A 21,669-nucleotide genomic window follows, 5' to 3' on the forward strand; every position below is an offset into this window, starting at 1 on the left:
AACTGAATGCAACAGCCCCTGACTAATGCAATAAGAAACAGGAAGTTTAAATGAATTTTTCCACTTCACACTGTCCTACTACTGGAAGCAATATTACTTTCCTTCAGGCAGGATTAAAAGAAGCATGTTTGATACATGAACAAGGGGACATAGAATTTATACTCCATGTTGAATGTAACGACCTGCAGTGATTTTCCAATTTAGAATAAGGAAAGTGAATGGACCGTTTAAATTTAATTACTTTATAAAGAGTGTGGTGAATATCTGAGATAGACAATCAAGGCAGGCAGATTGTACCAACCAATTTCAAGAGGGAATTAGGTAGTTATTTTGGTGGCAAAAACAATTGAGAGCTATGAGACAGAGTCGAGTGGGATTATTTATTTAATTTAGGACTGGCCAGATGGTGCTTTCTGGTCCTGTTCATTCCAAAGCAACTCTGGGCTGGATCAGATTAAATATAAAAATGTAGTTGCTGAATCAGTTGCTGAACATTGCTAATTAGGGTAAGTTTGTACCAAGCAGTGAATATTTTGGAGTCCAATTCCTGAGCTAGGCGAACCGCAGTACTCCAGGGCACTGCTGATGGCAGATTCAGCCAACTTGGTTCATCGGTAGGAATTGGGAGGAGCAGACTGGACACTGGAGGCAGGGATTTTTCCCTCAGCTCCTGGGTAAAGGCAGTGGGAAGCTTGCCAGGTGGTGCTTTCAATGGCTTTCAAAATTTATTAAAAATTTTGCTGGTTAAACTGCTGGAGTCCCCAACACACACTGTGGGATCCCCAAGCCTTTTTTTGTTGGAAAACTGCGCCTAATACTCTCTGGAATTAGATAATCAGGTTGAGTCCCTCTGGGGAAAAATGCCCGTTCCATTCAAGACATGGAAATTTCCAAGTGCAACTGGAACTCTGTTTGGATACTTGGAAGCCTGGTGATGGGTTTCTGCATGTGCCACATCCGGCTGATCAAAGTAAAAATAGAGCACTACATAATGACTTACGTTACAGACTAGGGTGAAATCATTCAATGGATTGATTCAAATTTCCCAAAGGATGTTGACATCAAAACTTTAACTGGCATTGAGAGTGGAAGCTTCATCCACTTGTAAATTATTGATTGAAATCAGTTGGTAATAGAGAAAGTTGATGATAAAAACTATCTTTATATTTTTAATTGATAAATGAAATTGTGGTCTAGATATGATCCACATTTATGTCTCAATACTGTATAATGTTCCTTGCCCTTCCCTATCTCCAACAAACACATTTAGAAAAGGTTTCAGGATGATAACCAATGCTAACAGCAAAACACAGCCAATGATTGTTATCATCCATTCCGCAGAACTGGTCTAATTTCAAATTTTAGAATTGGAAAAAAAACATAAACCAGACTTATCATCTGAAGTCTTTAGCAGCTGCAGATCAATGAACACACCCACAACATCAAAATGAACCATTAGCCCACTCACACTAATAAACATGGCCAAGCAGCTGTTCAGCATTCATGTCAGTTCAACACCTGATTAAACTGTCAAAGCTGGAATCTTAGAAAATTAGCCAAATTTGAAACTGAACCAATAACATGTACTCTATAATCATATAACAAGTTAGGGTACCTGGTTTATTTGCAATCCCGTATCATTACATGTATAAAAAATGAGTTTACCTCCACTTTAATTATGAGTGGATCAAGTGATTCTCATGTTGATCAAGGAATCTGGCAAAGTATGATTTATAACGTACAGTATTCAATGCATTACTATCTCTGTGAGTTCTGTTAGGCTTAATGAAATGTATGAAGATTTTAAAAAATAGAGCTGTGCAAACTTAATGTACCATGTAAAATGGGTTTAAGGAGGGATTACCTGTGGAACTGCAGAGCTGACTCTCAGTGTGTGATGTTTCATGTGCCATTACCACAGAAGGAATACTATGTATACCTCAGAGAGCTATCTTGAAAGAGCCTCCAGAGTCTAAGGATGTGCTGCGAAGAACTGAATTCAGTACAAAATCTGAGCTTAAAGATCACAGATAAAGTAAGGTGTACAAGCAGCATCTCCATGCCTAGAAACATAAATACTCACTATAAGCATCTAAATATCGCAGTGAATTTCTATAGCACATGACTAAGAACTTTGCACTTCAATTCTATAATCTCTCAATCAAGATGAAGGACTGAATTTTATTTCAGCTAGTTTGGGTTAATATTTTGATTAGTTTTTATATAATTATAGCCTATTCCTTACCATGTAAAAAGTGGATTATTTTAAGGCAGGGTTATCCAATACATCAGCCACTAGCCAAATGTGACTAATTAAGAATCTGGATGTGGCTAAATTGTATTTTTGATTAATAAATAAAAAATGGGAAATAGACACATACAGTCATTGGCCACATGATCTTAATACTCATATTCGCAAAATATAAAAAAATTGTGTATTTTGACCTTTTTTTGTTTGTTGGTAAAATGGTGAGATGAAAAAAAGTGAGTATTTTTGGATTGTTAAGTGTGCTTTACTTCCATGGTTACTGCTTATTGGTTATCTGCTAAAATTATGTGTAGCACAGCTGGATCCGGCGCATCCAGCGAAAGAAAAATAAAGAAGACCCGTCCCTGCTCTCCATCCAGAATGTGGTTGGATGCTGCTTCCCCTTTGCCATGACGTGCCCTGTTGGAGCTGCTTATTATTAGCTGAGCTTGCTTTCTTTTACAGGCCTGGAGCAGTTATTCCAATGGAATAACTCCCCTCTCCATACAATTTTGCTGCTGAAATCTGGCATTTTCACCCTAGGTACACGTGAAAAGAAAAACATCAATTTGATGAAAGAGAAGGCTGCAAAGTTTTGAACTGAATGGTGGTAGATATTTGTTAAAGCAGATGCTTCTTAGGTAAATATACCTGTGAAGTACATTTACCTGTATTGTGTGAGTATATGTAAAGTGTTTTCTCCTAAAATTTGTGCATGTGGTTAAATAGGTGTCGCAGTAGCCATACCTGTGGCTAGTCAACGATTTCCATTGGACAACACTGCTTTAAGGTAGCAGAATTTATACAACATAGTCTGCAGCCATGCGTCTTGTGGGTGAGTTTATGTTTCATATTAAAATCTTTTTTGAACTTATTTTACTGATAACTACCCATTTTTGATGAATGTCAATCAGTAAAAAACTATTTTCTCCTGAATTTAATTTAAAGAAAATGAATTAAGCAAGTTTTTTCAGGGTCTGTGATGGTGCATTTACATCAGCTTCTGACTGCATTGTGAATCCAGTTGTGCACATGCACCTACGTAGGTGTGTGCAATAGGTCTTCGGTGTCTATTTTAACCTTGCACGAAGGATCCAGTTAGAGCTAGAAAGAGGCAGAAACTCAGACACAAAAGAAACCTAGACAGAGAAAGGCTGGCACAATATGGTACAACAATCACAGACCTCCTGATGGAATTTTTTTAGATACACTGTAGCAAATTTGTATCCATCATGATTGGTATGCAGAGGTAAGCGGGTGGTACTCCAGCTCCTGCACCTCCAAATGGTGCAACTATCACTCAACAGCAAGGGATGTATACGCAAGCTGTGGGCAGGTTGACAGTGGCAATGCTATCACATATTTCATGCTGAGCTGCTCTGTATTGGGAAAGGCATTTATATAATTACTAAAGAAATCTTAATTACTAAAAATCTTAATGCCATTTACATATCAGTTCTTGTTACAGATAGTAAAAGAAATGGCAGCCAATAGATTTTTTCATTTATTTCAACATTTCTCTTTTATTTTAAGTGGAAGGAGTTATATAAGTAAGTGCAAGGGTTATTGTTATATTTCTATATGTAAACTGTCTGCTTGTTCAGGTGGACGTTAAAGATCCCATGGCACTATTCTGGCCAACAATCCTCCAAATGAAATTGGTCATTCACCCATGTTGGTTTATTTGCTTTGTGCAAGCTGGCTGTTGCTATCGCCTACAAAACACACAGTGCTTTGGGATGACTTCCTGACACGAAAAGTGCTTTGCCAAATGCAATAATTATTATTATTATTGTTGTCATGTTTGCCAACTTCCTGGTCCAGACCTAGCAGGTATCCTGCCAGATTTCATCAGTAAATGTAGTATTTCAATTGCCACAAGGTCACTGAAAATGATAAATAATAAATTGCTAAATATCTATTTTATAGGGGTGTGCATTTATAAATAAAAATGTTAAAAATGAAACATAATCAAACATTTTCTGATTTACACACTTAAAACAGATTGCTGACCACAATCATAAATTGCTCCAACAATTCATTTTATGTTCACGTATTTTTCATTCTGAATTAAAAATAAAATTCAAGTAAAGTGGTATAAGACAGCAGTATATTAATGTATTTCAGATAGAATTGCGATTGCTGAGAATTATAATCATAATTTTTTAATAAGGTTTTAATGCCCAGGTTTTACAATTCATCTAAAAAGAGACCGTGTGCTGTTCTTTTTTTGAAAAGCTACAACAGTAAACAGAAAATTAGACATTTGGAAGGCTATTAGTTTTGTTACATTTTTACTGCAATTAGTTCAATCACTCGACTGCTAGAACCACTATTATCTGTTTATTTGTGGACTGCAGCAATTTTGCAGATTACTTTCTCTGTCCATCGTTCAAATGCATTTTCTGTTCTTTAAAAAGTAGTCATCGCAAGCAAAAACTCTAATAGAGATATATTCCCACATCTGTCAGATGATATAGCTTATTGTATTGGTCTCTGTTTTACTATGTACGTTTTTAAGAAACCAAGAATAGAATCAAAACCAATTATGGCTACACAAAAATACGGCCTGAAAGGTCAGAATTGCACACAGGGAAATTATGTAATTAAAACACTAGTCATAATACAATTGAAAGGATTAAGCCAGTTCTTAAAACATCTCCTGAGGAGTACTGCAGAGAATACAGAATGTAAATTAGCATCACTGATTATTGTCATTACCATTCACCATTAGCCCCCCACCATTGCAAGGCCCAGCTCCAGATCCAGAGCAATGTGACCCATTCCTTTCAGATCACACTTTGCTTGTCCACTAAAGAGCCTCTATGGAGTAAGCTTAAGACAGCTCCAAGTTGGGGCTGTCTTAACCGATGAGAGAAGGATTTAAAGGACATCTTTAAATGTTAGATGACAGCTTCATTAGAGCCCATGAATCACCTCACAGGTAATTCCACCTTGAACAGGTAAGCAATACTGTGAGTAATAGTGCTTCCAGTTTAAGCTAGTTTATATGGCTGAAGCTAGGTGATTAAATCCACCTGCTAACTCTTTGCATTTTGATTTGGGGTCCAAACAGACAAGAAAAGAACTAAGTACCTACCTCAATGACTGGCATCCACTGTTCTGCAGACACACTAAGAGCCTGAAACTGTTTATCATTCACACAGTGCATGTTGTTCACAACTAATACGGATGCGCCAAATATTTCACTTGTCCGACATAAACCTGGAAATAAACAATAAGTAATTATTGTCTTGTTATAAAATATCAATGACTGAAATTAATGAGCATCGTTAGCATGGGGGAAAATCTATCAATTATGAGAGTTACTGAACAGTTGCCCAAAAATAGAAAAAAAAGCATTGGTAGTTTCACTCAAAACAAATAGTATGTTTTAAGAAATTAAGTGTGAAACTTACATCAAGTTGTGTATATCAATTCTGGAGTATTTAAATTTCAAAGTGGTTTTGCAAATTTTCATAACCAATTGCATTCCTACTAAGTCTGAAATATTTCTATGACAAAGGTGGCATGAGATATTGAAGCACCAATATATGACAATGCCGAATGAAAAACATTTCAATCACCTACTCCATTGAGTTCCTGATCACATCCATGCTGCATAGTCCAAAGAAACTGAAAGGTAGTGGACTGGAAAGAAAGTTACGACCACTCTTACTCACCTTCTAGTGACCATCGCAAGGATATCAGTGACAGAGCCCTGGTAATAATAATAAAAAAGGTCTTGTCTTTTGCATTTCATTTCAGGCAGATGTCTCAAAGTGCTTTAGAGGATATATTGCAAAGTGAAGCAACTGTATTTTGCAGGCGACCATGACAGGTAATTTGCACACAGCAATGTCCCACCAATTTTTTTGTGTGCCTGACTGCATTAAGCATGCAGCCTGGGAAATAATCCTGAAAACAAATTCTTCTTTCTCAATGTTCAATAAAAAAAATTATGTTCCATAGAAACAGATAGTAGAGATAAAATGACACAATGCATGTTGCAGTAAATCAAAGCAAAAAATGCCGGAAGAGCAAAAGTCGATCGGCATCTGAAATAGAAAAAACAGATCAACGCTTCAGATATGATCCTTCATCAGATACCTAGTTCTGCTGAAAGTTCAGACCGAAAACTCTCACCTTTCTTTTCAGATACCGATTGAAAATATCAAAACAATTTGGGTTTTCATTTGAGATTTTTTGATACGGTAATTGTGTTTTAGAATTGCTAGTTTCACACAACTTTATTAATAAATAATTACTGATAAAGATGGAAGACAGCTGGTGGAGGACGTGGAGAATGCAAACTTGTACAATTCATGATGCTCTAGTGGTTGGCTTAGAGTTGAGGGAATTTCAGTATTAATCCAACTCATGCAGTAGAAACTTGGAAATGCTAAAACTACTTTTAGTGCCTAAAAAAAATGTTCCATTCACTAACTGGCAAATGCTAAGCACAAAAACTGTCAATTCTTTAACTCCAAATGGAATTATTGTCCCAGATGTGTTTCAACTGACCCTCTGGAATTCCCCTCAGAAACCAAATTCACAAAATCAAACCTGAGATCTGTATCCAAACTTACTTTGAGAAGTTCAGCTGCAGCACATCCAACATTTGTTATTTACAAATTCTTTTGCAAATCCCGCAAATTATTTTGACTGCATTTTCAGTCATCTTTCATCAACAACAATATTACATTTGTAAACCGCCTTTCACATCGGGAAGACGTCCCAAGGCGCTGAACATTAAAGATAAGATAGCATACTGTGTGTATCTGAAGACCCCCGCCCCCCCCCAGTTGAAGAAAAAGATCTATGAATACCGACTGTTGGAAATATAACCATTCATAAAGTAAATCTGGAAGCAATCTCCTTTAATTTTGATCCTTGTTGCTGGAACCCGCTCCAGTTTCATGAAAGAGGATTTGCTGGATAATTGTCTTGACAGTATCTGGTTGCAGTACTCAAATTAAGCTAATTATTAGGAATGTGCACGTTGGGTTATGAGTAGCAATACTTTATTAAAGGTGCCAAAAGAAATCTAAAGCGCAGAATTCTATACTGGCTTTTCTTGGCTTGGAAAGGGAACCTCAAACATTCAATTATCTTGGCTGATACAGAAAGGTCTGCCAGCCATCATCTCAAGCATATTATTTATTTATGACAACATGATCAAGAATATCATAACTGGGAGGTTCAGAATGAAGATTAGGAGGAACTTTTTTTTGACACAGGGAGTGGTGGGAGTCTGGCCACAGACAGTTGATGGGGTGGCAACCGTGTACACATTCAAAAAGAGACTGGACACATGGTTGAGGGAAAATAAAGTTGGGAGGATACGTGAAAGGACGAGAATATGAAACTGGGGATAAGAATCTAGGATGGGCATCTGTGTGGAGTAAAAGTCAACCGGCTGGACTAGATGGGTTGAATAGCCCGTTTCTGACCTGTACCATCTATGAATCTCAAAAATATGTCCTTAGAACTCTCTGACGACAAGACTTCTGTTCTTTTTTTTTTGAAGGAAAATATAACAGATAATTTGCATACAACAGTATCCCACAGTCATGAAGAGATTAACTAATTTTATCTGGGGAATTATTGGCCAGAGCAACAGGTGAAATTCCTTTCCCTTCTTAAATATTGCCATAGAATCTTTAATGCCCAACTGAACAGGCAGATGGGACTTAATTTTAATGTCTCATCAAAGGATGACATCTCCAACGATGGGGTACTCACCTCGCACTATATTAGAGTGTCAGACAAGACTGTGTATCCAAAGTCCTTTAGTTGCCATTTACTGCACCTTCCTATTGCTAGAATATCCTTATTATAAAATAGCAATCAGAATTGTAAGTAGTACTCTAAATAGGAGTCAGATCAGTGCCCTATATAAATTCAGTTTCATTTCTGTGGCTTGTGCTCTATCCCTTCAATTTTATATCCCAAGGTCTCTCTACTGCCACCTCTTATTGTTCTGATGGTTTCAGGATCCATGGTAAAAGCAAAGCTATCTTTTGTAGACTCATACCACTTAGTTTATACTCCAGTTTCACTAATTCAGCCAGTCACTGGTCTGTAATTCCTGGGTAATCTTTGTGCTCCTTAGAAAGAGTTACTTACAAAAAAGGGTTAATAGTCTGCTGTAAGTTTAAAGTGGGATATAAGAAAAACTGTTCTCTCGGTGTAGTGAAGCACTATGTTAACATGTAATTGGGAGAGGGAATTAAAACTAAATATTCTGAGCTTTTCTATGTATACTTATTCTCTCCTGCTTGACAAGAATGCTCACAGTGCCTAAGCAAGTGTTTGTGAACACCTTTGCAATACAATATCACTGCTCTGAGCATCTTCCCGAAACATCTCCCTGGGGAATTCTTCCTGGCAATATCAGAGATATTTTATGTAGAAACCCATATAATAACTTGAGGTATTTATACTTGCTACTGGTATCTCCTGCATAATTCCCATCAAGTAGGGTATTGAACTAAAAATACATCTCTACTTGGAAATGAAAATTCATTGGAAAGATTTCCATTATTAGGTTTGGGATCTTTATTTTTAAACATAAACAAGCAAGCACTTTTGCACACAATCCGAAAGCAATCCTGACTCAAATTAGTGAGGCAGGCAGTAGTTATATATTTTGCCATTATAAATTCAGAACCTGGAGTTCATAAATGTCACAAGCAATAAAAAGATGAAGGCCTTTTACCCTCATTTGAACTCATCCCTGCAATTGTTCAATTCTAACCTTTTTCCATTCCTTCAATGAGTCTAGTGTCTTGGCCTTAACCAGCAAGGGAGGAATTCCATGTTCATTCATTTAGAATAAACAGAACTCACTAAGAATGTGAATTTCACTTGTTCCAAATAGACTACATTTGATGTGTTTATAGTTGCCAATTAGAGCTGAATTGCCCAAGAATCTGCTTGGCTGCTTCAGCTCTCATTTGAGTATAAACAAGGTAAAAACTCACTTGCAATATTGGTCAACACTCTGTCTATATTCATTTAAATAATTTCCCTCAGCACCAAAATATTTTAACTGCAACCAATGTCATATTGACCTTTATTTAATAGGCTAACTTACGTCAGATTAATGCTGTTGTCACTGCAAGTGTTATGTACCGTATTTCATTGAACCCTAATGCTTGAAAAAAAAGTGGATATCATAGTTTCTCTCAAGTAGTCATAATGAACCTTGATGAATCATTTGCAAGTTATGTATTTAATAAAGCTGTGTGCTGGCAGGAAACAATACAAGCACCAGTTGTTTGTACAAGTCTTCAATTCAGCCACCAGTACTGACCAATGAAAAGAAACTGGCACCTACCCAGTTATGAACCAAAGATTGTAAGGTTAAACAATAAATAAGACTACAAAAACCAAAGGAATCTTAAGGAAATATACACTAAACTTTGTAAAAGCTTGAAGGTTGTGCAAAAAGACAATACTGAAACATAGATTAACCAAGGATAAAACTGAATTGTTATTCCTGAGTGCAGCAGTCAAAATAATTAGTACCAGTGAAGGGAGAAAAATAAGTGAAGTCTGATACAAGGAGACCTTATATATAGTGGGAGATGGAGCGGAGGAAATCATGGTTTATAATCTGTAATGCCAACCTCATCATCCCAGTGATTCATTATCCCTCATTATCACAGTGATTCTTCTCCCCTTCCCCTCAAATTTGGAAGACAATCTAGTCAATTGATGAGGTTGAATGAATGAAAACGAACATCATTTGTTTGTACTCTGGAGATTAGCCAAAATCTCAGTAAAAACACTTTTTTTAAAAATATCTACAGGTCAACAGGGAGGAAGAGAAAACATTTAAAACCAGACACATCACAACAGTAAGATTACTAATCACTCTTTTCACATTGATGTCTCAAAACATTCAACACTGCTGGCTGGGCAACTGAGCTGTGGGTGAGAGCCAAAAGGTGGGGAGGGAAAAAGATCACTGAAAGCACAGTCAAAGGGGTACCCAAGTCCAGATAAAAGGCAAAATCAGCAGACAGAGCATTCTGATGTGGTTTTACCTAGAAATCACATTTGGTAATTGTTTCATGATACCAATGAAAGCACACTGAGATGTAGTTAAGCTAAAGCGTGATGAAGGATAGGCTATTAATATTCAATCTGAGCAGGATCTATCAGTACAAATGGTGCCTCTTGAACAATTAAGAAATGGACTAACAAAGATTCAAGTGCAGAATCCACCAATTACCAGTATAAACATTATGTTGCTATCTTAAAAAATGTGGCTTTGCTGTCTCCTTACCTCCCAGATTAGTTGGTTTATCAATAAGTGAAGCCACTACAATCAGGCTACTACTGCTATTGGAGGATTTTCCAAGTTTTGTGGCTCTTTCCTGGTAGATCAGTTCCAGATCTTGGTCTGGTATGCTGTTCTTCCATGGTATTATCTTCTTTTGTACATCTGTCCACTCAGCATCTAGATCTGCTTCAGACAGACTATAACCTGTAAACCACAATGAAGTCAGATATATGCAGACAAATACAGTCCACCACAAGATTAGATGTCCAAAACTAGGCAAAGAGCTTACCTGTTTATTTGTTCTCAGGATCAGTTATTAAGTGCAGAAAATCTAGTATATATTTATTTTTGATTTAACGCTACATAAACATTTTTTTCTTGAACCAATTGCTGGCAGTTGATGGCAACAAATAATTGAAGAACTGCCAGAGATAGCAGTATTTATTTGGTACAGTAATTATGGTGGTCCAAATATTGCAACTTTCCCAGTTAAACTGTATGAAATCCATAGTACGTGAATAAAAAGCAAATGAGAAAGAAAATGTACATTTGAAATCACAAGATTACTTAAGTTTCTTTAACTAATGATTGCACTTTGGATATTAATGGAATTCTTCACACTATCAGATTGAATAACTTTTTTGACTAGACACCTTGAGTAGATTATTATTATTCTCTTTCAAGCAAAGATCTTTAAAAAAAACATAGCATTTGGAAGATGGAATGACATTATTGGTTTCCCTTTTTTTTGTACTTTTTAAAAAAAACTACCAAGTAATCCTTAAGTTAAGTCCAATTAATTTTAATCGATTGATGATGCTGAGACTCACATTAAAATTAGCTAGAATTATTTCCAGCCATGACAGATTTAACAAGGGGCCATTGATGGTGAGATTTTTTACTTAAAATGAGATCAATGGATTATGGATAGCCAGGAGAGATTGAGGCTTTAATCAAAATCTTCAGGTGGCAACATTACCTACAGTAGCAGCCATCAAATCTCTTGGTAATATTTCCTGATCTGAAATCCTTTTGCATATTTTTTAAAAAAACATTCATTGGAGTAGGTTGGGAAGTTTGATTGAGTTTGGTTAGTCGCTAATTGCACTGAAAGATGTCCCGCTGGAACCGAACAGCTAAGACACTCTGTAATTATTGAGCAATCATGTCCTCACTTGAGGATTAATGTTTGTGATGCAATCATTAAGTTTGAGTGACAATCTGCAGTTCTTTATTAGAAATCAAGTCCCTATTTATACTAGGATAGAAATGCTAATTTTATAAACCACACATAGCTTCAACTACAACGGGTCAGACATGCAATTTGAAAGAGATGAGGAGAATGTGATATCTTCATTTACTCTATAAATTGAAAAGCTGCTTTATTTAATAGATGAGAAAGGCAGTTTAATTATTTTGGTACGGTCTTACTGGAATGGCTAACTAGGAGACTAGTAGTTGCATATAGAGCACTACATTCAATTCACTTTACAGTATACTCTGAAGCGCTTTGAGACGTCTCGAAGATGGGATATGGCTCTATATCAAAATGCAAGGATTATTATTACACACAGGACTGTATTGAAACCGTTTAACTCAGAGTAGATGAAGGTGGTCAATGTTAACAAACTTTATAATTAGGCTTGTTTGGATTCAATAAAAAAAATCAAACATCGATAGTCACTGTTATTAGTGATGTTCCGCAAACGGAACAAATACATTTTCATTGATACAAGTTCTAATATTTATATCATTGGAATTGAGAGAAAAATGAATTGAAATATAGCTGGTGCATTAGAAACGGCATGTAATAGGGTCAAAGATCAACAAAGAAGACTGTCCTAAAAACAGTAGTGACAAACAGGTGTCTGAAACACTTGCTTTTTTGAGGCATCTGCAGAGACCCAGGTGCCTGCGACAAGTGTTGATTTCTCAGTTTTATATCCTCCAATTGTGAAAACAGTTGTCGAAATAAATCTGTAAAAGTGTTTGAAAATGATCGACCAAATTCAGGAAAAAAAAGATTTCCACCAATCCTTTTTATAATACAGATGGAGTTAGTGGGGATGGATTTATTCCATCTCCCACACAAGTTACAGTGAAACAGTAAAGCTTTGCTTTTCAAATCATGTAACTTGAATTAAAGTTCTATTGAATCCCCAAAGTGCAAATGTCCTGTCCAAGCTGGATTATTTTGGGAATGAGGGGCAACTGGCTAGAGAAGTACAACCACCAATCTTTCTTTTCACTTCCCCTCCCCCAAACCAGATACTTGAGAATAGTGTAAATAGTAGGCTCCAAATTAGGAGAGGGGAAAGGAAGGAGTACATATAGAGGAAAACTGCCATACAGAATATCTGTGTATTCTCACCATTACCGTGGATATTAAGGGTGCAGTTTAGAGTTCAGGCCCTTGACCAACTGTAAAATTGCCATTTCTTTTCAACCTCAACCATGCTCAATTAAATCAACAGGATACTGTACAAACCTAATCTCCCAAGACTTACTATTATGCTCCAGTGACTCAACACTCCTAAGAACAGACTCAGCTGGAATTCTGCATTAATGTGTTTCAACTATTCACTTATGGTATCTGTGCTATTACATTTGGGAATTTAAGAGTTTATTTAGGTCATTCAGTAAACATAATAATCTTGTGTAGTTCACAACGGAAGGTGAAGATGAAAACTTACTCTAAGGATTCTTGCTACCTATCTGTTGCTTTTACAAAATCTATTTTTAGCTCAATGGTTTTTTTTTAATTAAACTTCAGTTGAAAGCCCCAGTTAAGGTTTTGAATCTTTCTAACAATTGCAGCCTACTTTATGGAAAAAAATTAAATTTTTCCTTAAAAATATGATCCTTAAATGATTTAGTGAAAGTAACAGTTTTGATGGAATTACAGAACATGGTACAGAATAGATTGGCAACAACAAAGTTCTTGAGGTAGAGGAAGGTTGAACTGAGATGGTATTTCCCTGGAAAATACCTAATTTATTCTACGCAATAATAATCCTTACATTTGATATAACGATTTTCAAATCAGAAGGATGTCTCAAAGCACGCCAGAGGATTTACTGTAAAGTGCATTAACTATTTTGTAGGTGTAGGATTTAATGAGGTTTCATTTTCCTCCATCAACACAACACTCCCAGCTGAGAACAGACAAGTATCCCAATACATAAGACCAAGTGTATTTAAGTCACAATATACAGTCTTTTAAAACACTCATATTGGGCATAATAATTTCAGTGGAATGCAAACCTGATTGATTGACTGATTACACGTGATGCAATTTTCAGTATTTGTAAAAGAAAACCTTTAAAATATCTCTCCATTTAGATGTAAAGGATCATAAAGATATTCAACTGTCAAGTCACTCTCAAGATAATATAAAATAATTCTTGCATTTGATACAGTACCTTATCACATTGTTGAGACGTCTCAAAGCCCTTCACAGGATTTTACTCCAAAGTGTAGTGACTGTATATTTTGTCAGTGAACACAGTAGCTGATTTGCGCACAGCAATATTCCACAAATAGCCATAAAATTAATGACCAATTTTAAGCGCTCCAAGATGCTACCCCACGTGATGGGTTCTATACAAATACAAGTTGTTGTTGAGGGATGCCCCTTGCTTATGTAATCTTAGAGAATGCAACAACAAAATAATATTTGTACTCTAATACAGTCGAGTATTAGGCTAAAGTTGAGCCTAGAGTGTGCATTGCAGTACTGCTGGAATTTAAGCAGTTAAAACTGTTCAGCTTGCTATCGAGTCCTGTAGCTTAGTGGTTAGAGCTCTCACCTTGCAAGCAAGAGGACCTAGGTTTGATTTCCGGCAAGACGAAATACTGGGCAAGTTTCCTTACTCCACACGCCTTTGTTTATCTAGCAGTAAGTAGGAACCCGGCTGTTAGTCGAATGGCGGAACGCTTTTCCGGGTATAATAACTCCTCCCAAAAAATAATAATCAATAAATTTTTAAAAATCCATGATTTTTGTGTGACACTGCTGTGCGTAAATGGCTGTACGATTTACCCACAAAACAGTCAATTCACTTTACAGTATATTCTGTGAAGTGCTTTGAGACGTCTCGAAGACTTGATAAGGTACGACAACAAAATTACATTTGTATAGCACCTTTCATATCGGGAGGAAGTCCCAAGGCGCTGGACAATCAGTGTTTCGAACCTGGGGGTTGGGATCGGGGAGGTAGAGGGCAGGGGTAGGGAAGGAGAGTGACTGAAGGCACGGTCAAAGAGGAGGGTCTTGAAGGAGGTAAAGGAAGAGGCAAGGCGGATGAACTGCGGGATGGAGTTCCAGAGGGTGGGGGCAGAATGGCTGAAGGCCCGTCCATCAGTGGTGGGGTGGGCGAGGCAGGGGACGTGAAGGAGGTGGGAACCCGCTGACCGGAGAGAGCGGGCAGGTTGGTAGAGGGTTAAAAGGTTACCTGCCCGTACCCTCCGTTCCTCTGGCTCCGGTCTGCTCCACATCCCCTGCCTCAACCGCCCTACCATCAGTGGCCGGGCCTTCAGCCTCTCAGCCCCTAGGCTCTGGAACTCTATGCCCCAGTGCCTTCGCCGCCTCCTCCCTTTCTTCCTTCAAGGCCGGTCTCAAGACCTTTCCCTTTGACCGTGCCTTCAGCTCCCCTCTCGACTCTCTACCCCCTCCTCGCTCCCTCCCTTCCCTCCCCTCACCCTGACCATTTCCCCCCGATGCTCGGGTCCTGACCCAACTGTCCAGCACCTTGGGACGTCCTCCTGACGTGAAAGGTGCTCTATAAATGGAATCTTGTTGTTGTTGTTATAGTGGTAGGGAGGAACAAGGCCATGGGAGGCTCTGAAGGTGAGGACCAGGATCTTGAATTGTATCCTCTGTGTGATGGGAAGCCAGTGGAGTCGGGGGAGGATGGGAGTGATAGGGTCGCGGAGTCTGGTGCAGGAGAGGACACGGGCTGCAGAGTTCCGGATGATCTGCAGCCTATGGAAGGAGGAGTTGGGGAGGCCGACAAGCAGGGAGTTTGCGTAGTCAAGCCTGGATGTTATGAATGCATGTGTGAGGGTCCCGGCGGCCTGCGGTGTGAGACAGTGGTGGAGCCGGGCGATGTTGCAGAGTCGGGGAAGGCAGAGCGGGTCATGGCACGGATGTGGGGTAGAAAAGATAGTTGAGGGTCAAACAAGAAACGAAGGTTCCGGACTGGCTTAGTAAAGTGGAGGGTGCAACATGGACGGTGATGCTGTCAGCGCCTGAGGTGAGGAGGCACTGACAGGAGCCAATCAGGAGAGCCTCGGTCTTGTTGACATTCAACTGTAGAAAGTTAGTTCTCATCCAGGACTTGATGTCTGACAGACATTCTGTCAGGACAGAATGGTCCTGGAGTTGAGGGTAGAGGCAGAGAGATAGAGTTGTGTGTCATCCACATATATGTGGAAATTGACCCCATGTCTGCGGATGATGTCACCAAGAGAGTGCATATAGATATTGAAAAGGTGAGAGCCAAGGACAGAGCCCTGAAGAACTCAGCACAAGACAGTGCGGGGGCTAGAGCAGAAGCCGTTTGTGGAGATGAAGTAGAGACGCTATATCAAGTGAAGGATTATTATTATTATTAATAAAACATTGTCAGCAAGATTCCTACTGTTTGTCCAGCTAGGATCACCCTACCCATTAGGACTTTGGCTTGCAGGGTTAATATAAACTGAGTGGGAAGAATCCATGCCTTACCAAGTCCTGCTGATGAGCCAAACTGGCAAGTCTCTTACCAACAGTGTCCCGGAGTACTGCAGACCGACTTGGATCAGAAAATGAAACAGTCAATACACTTGACTGACTCCACTACAGAGGCTTGACTTGATTCTGACATTTTGTTGCCAAACATGTCACCTTGAACACAGCTCAGCTCCAATGGGACCCCACTAACTTCCTCTCCAAGGAGGACGGTCACTAGTTGGTCATTTGCTCTGAAGATGAAATTTGTATGTGTGTGTGTGTGTCTGTGTGTGTGCGTTCGGGGGGGCGGGTTAAGAAGAGAGGAAGTAAGATCTGGAGGTGGAAAATGAGAATTCGAAGAAGGAACTTTGCAGCTTATACTGTGACTGCAGTTTAAAAAACAGATTACAAGCTAGATCTAAGTTGTGAATTTCACTAAATCCCTCAACTCTTTAAACATAAAACAAACTTCCACGTTTATAGTACCTTATACATCAAAATATCTCAAGATCCTTTAAAGTAATCATAATTTAGGGCAGTTAATTTTTAGTAGGCATAATGATAGGGTAAAATCATTCTTTTGCACAATTCCTTCCAAATCATGTCAGTTGCCCTGCCAAAATAACCTGCTCCACAGGGTTATTAAACGCCAATCCATTTTTCTATTTTACAGCTGGTCTGTTTTTGCAAAATCTGAGTTACTCTGCTACTCACATCACATCATTTCCTACATTCCTGAGGATTATTAAAGCAGGTCTTGGATCTCCATTTAGCGTTTTGAATGTTGCAGCTTTGTGATTATATCTATGGAAATGAAAATGGCATACATACGCCTGGTGGTTGATTAGTGAATCAGGAAAAGCAAAATCACAATTTATGAAGTCCTCTAAAGCATTCAATTCTGAAAAAGCGATGTTGAGTATGTAAGCACAGAGATTAAGCTCAACCTCCAAGTTACACAAAGAAGTTTAAGATAAAGCTGAGATATGTATTTAAATTTTAAATAGTGACAATCATTTCATAAGGAAAGAGCGGAGAATGTATTTAAGATGAACAATTTTCAGACATTTAAATCACAAGAGACACTTCAGAATCTTTCACATTCAAGACTTGCGATCACAAGTGAAGCAGACCAGCAAGAAATTGGCTTTGATATTAAAGCTTCACTGTCAGTTGTCATATAATTATTTTTTGTTCTCTGAATTCTATGTGGAACTCAGAAATACTGTATGTATATATTTTCCAACCATTTAACACAAAGATTCTCTAAGTATTTGTGTTAAATGGTTGGATAGCTGTTGTCCACTTCTAGTTTGATGCCATTGGTCCCTGCATTTTACTGACAAGACCTAGAAGTGAAGACGAGAGGTTCAGGGAGCAAGCCCCAAAAAGTCAGCTGCTAAAATAAGATATAGTGCTACAAAAGTTTTTTCCACATAAAGAGATGGGCTTCCTTAGTTCCTACCTAACAATATCCCCTTTATAATACCCATTCTGGAATGTGGAAATGCAAAGCATTCCTTGTTGAGGCATTTCTCCAGACCTCAGTAAACAGATGGTGCCGAATAGCTGGCTGCCTCTGGAGTGGTGTTTTTTCTTTCACCAAGTGCTCCAGCACAAATAGCAAATGCAACACTGGGCTGGACCTTGTCTAATTCATAGTCAGGCAGACTATCCATTGTATATTGCTAGTTGCCTCTGCAATTGAATATAGTGATATAAAAGTGGTATAAAGTATTCAGATAATAATAGTAGGTGGTAAACTAAAAGCTAACTGGAATTCAAATGCCTGTCAACACTACACAACGATATATTTTACTTTTGATACAATAGTTAAAGATGAATGAATCTAAAGATTAAAAAAAAGACAAATGGTGGACTTTACCAACCTGTCCGCTTGGTGGGCACTGACCTGCTCCACCCTCAGAGGTCGGGCCTGCAGCCTTTTTGCCCCCCTCCGCAGAACTCTAACCCGGAGCCCCTCCGCCTCACATTCTCCCTTGCCTCCTTCAAGGCCTGTCTCAAGATCTTCCTCTTCGACCATGCCTTTGATCATTTTCCCGATCCATCCCCCTTGCCCTCCACCCCCAGCTCAAATGCAACCGTTGACTGTCCAATGCCTTGGATGTCTTTCCAACTTAAAGGATTCTATGTAAATGCAATTTGTTGTTGAATCTGAAAGAACTGCAGCAAATACTGGACATAAAGAGCAAATTATTCTGCACATAAAAGCAGAGTTAAGGTTTCCAGAGACTCTCTAAAGAGAATTTGCACAATTATAATCCTTTATAAGATTAACAATTTAAGGCATGATGAAGAAAGCAAGGGTAGAATAGCAGCAGAAATAAATCAAGAATTTAAATCTACAAGTTAAATGAAATAGTATGAAAAGTTCTCATGGGATAGGAAGGAATTAGAAATCTACATTTGGTTGAAACGCCAACAGGAAATGAGAACTCTGGAGCCAATCTGAACCTAAACCAATAATTGCACTGTGCAAAACCACTAAACAGAATTGCTTGGAGGCCGATAACAATGCTATTCTTAACTAGCCACAGTGGTGTTCTGTAACTAGCTACTAAAAAATACACTGACCCAAAGTGATCCTCCTGATTAAAGTGATGATTTGTTTAAGTGCAAAGAGAGTTTCAGTCAACAAGCCTTTGCTTATATTGACTTGATCATGTCATGTTGCAGCTCACAAAAAAAAATGAGAATCCTGGAGCCTGTTGCTTCCCACATCAACTCTCCCTCCCTTCGCACTCGAACTGCTCCATCCGTAGTCTCCTACTCTGTTCTAATAAAGCCTAGCGCAAGCTCAAGGAACAACAACAACAATAATAACTTGGATTTATATACCGCCCTCCACGCCAGATGGCATCTCAGAGTGCTTTACAGTAACGGATCCTGGGGCCGAGCCAGGGGGAGGGGGAAGAAGGTGACCAAAGGCTCGGTCGAAAACAAAGGTCTTCAGCAGAGACCTGAAAATGGGAAGGGAGGGAGCGAGACAAAGGGAGTGAGGAAGGCAGTTCCAGAGCCTCGGGGCATAGAGGCTGAAGGCACGGTCTCCGAGGGTGGAGCGGAGGACTTGGGAGACGAGAAGGAGGCCAGACCGGGAGGAACAAAGGCAATGGCTACTGTTTTGAGGAGAGACGTCAGAGAGGTAGAGGGATGCAGAGGAGTGCAGGGACTTGAATACAAGCGTGAGGATCTTGAAATCAATCCTCTCTGGGTTTTACAGTCAGTGCAGTCTGGCAAGGACTGGGGTGATCGGGGAGCAAAGTTTTGTGCGGGTGAGAATGCGGACGGCAGAGTTTTGAATGATCTGAATTTTATGGATGGTAGTGGATGGGAGACCGGAGGGTGTTGGAGTAGTCCAGCCGAGAGGTGACAAAGGCATGGACCAGGATTTCAGCGGCTTTTGGGGAGAGGTATTGACGGATAGTCCTTAAAATCTCTCCCTCCCAACATCTTAACACTACCTCATCTACCTGCTAGGGACCTTACAGCACCCTGGCTTCAATATTGAGTTCAACCACTTCAGACCATAAGAACAGCTCCCATCTTCTCATTACAGCTTACCTTCCCCTTCTTCGGTGACCATTAGCACATCATCTGGGTCCGAGACATACGTTTTCTCTCTCTGGTCTGCTTCTGCTGCCCTCCCTTTGTTTTGCATCATTATCACCTCTTTAACCCATCACCCCTGTCCTCCACGCCATTTTCTCCTTTGTCTTTCTTGCCCCACCTGTCCTCTCCGGTAGTCCTTAAAATCACTCCCTCCCAACATCTCCCAGTTCTAACGAAGGGTCATGAACCGAAAATGTTGATCCACTTTCCTTTCTGCATAGATGCTGCCTGACCTGCTGAGTGTTCCCGTACAATATGTACCATTACTATACCATAAAGTTGTTACTGCAAGCATTATCGTGCGTTTTGCTTATTTCTAGTCATCGATACATGCTTTAAAAAAAAGTTCAAACCAATTGTCCAATTTCTTTTGAAAATAAAGTGAAAATAATAGTATCAATGTCATTGACTTTCCTACATAACAATAATTGCAACACTTAAACATAACTCATTGTGAAAAGTATATTGAGGTGTGATACTGATAAAGCAGTATGAAATGTAAGTATTATTTTTCCACACATAAATCTGACACAATAACTAAGCTGTGTCAGTCTGTCTCAGTTGGTAGCATAGTGACTGTAAACACGGCTATTGTTGGAGGGATCGAGGAACATGCAGCAAGATTTTTCCAAATTGTAGTGTACAGTGGAATACGGTTAAGCTGGACACATCGGGTATGGCCATTTTGTTTGGCTTAAGGGGTGTCCGAGGTTACCCGAAATACCAATCCCGTCAAGCAGACTATTCAAAAAGAGAAAGGAGTTTTGCCAGGTGTCGTGGCTAATAATCCCCTTAGGTAAAATTGGTCATTCACTTCATGGCTGTTACTGGGACATAGCTGTACGCAAATTGGCTACCTCTTCCATCTACAACGTGAAAGACACTCTATAAATGTAATTTTGTTGTTTTTGTTACAAATACACAGTCATTATACTTTAGAGTAAAATCCTGTGAAGCACTTTATGATGTGTCAATGACGTGTTAAGGCGCCATATCAAAATGTAAGAATCAGTATGATCAGAGACATCTCTACTGGTTAAATGGTGGATTTTTGATAAGGTTCAAGATATTATTGAAACAATATAAAGGGTAACCAAACCACCATCAGTGAGTAGCCTCAACCTGGTGAGTAAGAGCAGAGAAAACAAAATTGCTTATAATTTGATAGAACACAAGGTGAGTAAATAGGAAAAGAAAATGTCATACTACTGCAGTTAGAGTGCTCTCCTCAGGCTGGCATATTAGTGAGCTGAATACAGGGAGCTTTACTTTGCATTTAACTCAGGACTGNTTTTTTTCTAATCGGGGACTTAAAACTATTATCTATTAATATAACTATTAATGAACAGAACAGTCACCTTCATCAGCACAAAAATCTACTGAAAAATTAGAATTTGATTTTACACACATGCTATATCACTTAGAACAACATAAGTCATCAATACATATAATACTAATTAATGGATATTTACAACCTCACTCATTTCAGCAGAGGGAAAGGGAAGGAAAGCAGGAAAGGAAATGGGGGCATCTCAAATTTAAGATTAAGATAAAATTAGGGTACACATCTATTTTGTTTTGGAATGCACTGAGCTAAACAAAAATCAGCTACTGATATGTCCATCAATAGCTTGGGTGCTACAATCATAAAGTTGGATATGTAGTACAATTTAGTATGTTCTATAAATAGGAGGATTCAAATTCTGGTTCATATATGTATCTGAGTGCCACCTTTTTAATGGCTTATCAAACAACTATAGTCAGACAACCCTATTTCATGAAGCC

At 38.7% G+C, this 21,669-nt stretch overlaps 1 protein-coding gene across 1 annotated transcript in view; it reads right to left on the reverse strand.

Moving 5' to 3' along the window:
- tarbp1 (TAR (HIV-1) RNA binding protein 1) overlaps nucleotides 1-21,669 on the reverse strand; it is a 118,409-nt gene that overhangs the window by 23,551 nt on the left and 73,189 nt on the right. Inside the window, exons 27-28 of the mRNA XM_007898385.2 lie at nucleotides 10,545-10,745; nucleotides 5,349-5,473 (exon numbers count right to left, since the gene is read on the reverse strand). Of these exons, the coding sequence (XP_007896576.2) occupies nucleotides 5,349-5,473; nucleotides 10,545-10,745 (326 nt within the window). The remainder of the gene's footprint in view (nucleotides 1-5,348; nucleotides 5,474-10,544; nucleotides 10,746-21,669) is intronic.

The sequence above is a fragment of the Callorhinchus milii genome, unplaced genomic scaffold, assembly GCF_018977255.1.
Source record: "Callorhinchus milii isolate IMCB2004 unplaced genomic scaffold, IMCB_Cmil_1.0 Scaffold3, whole genome shotgun sequence".
Classification (NCBI taxonomy): Eukaryota; Metazoa; Chordata; class Chondrichthyes; order Chimaeriformes; family Callorhinchidae; genus Callorhinchus; species Callorhinchus milii.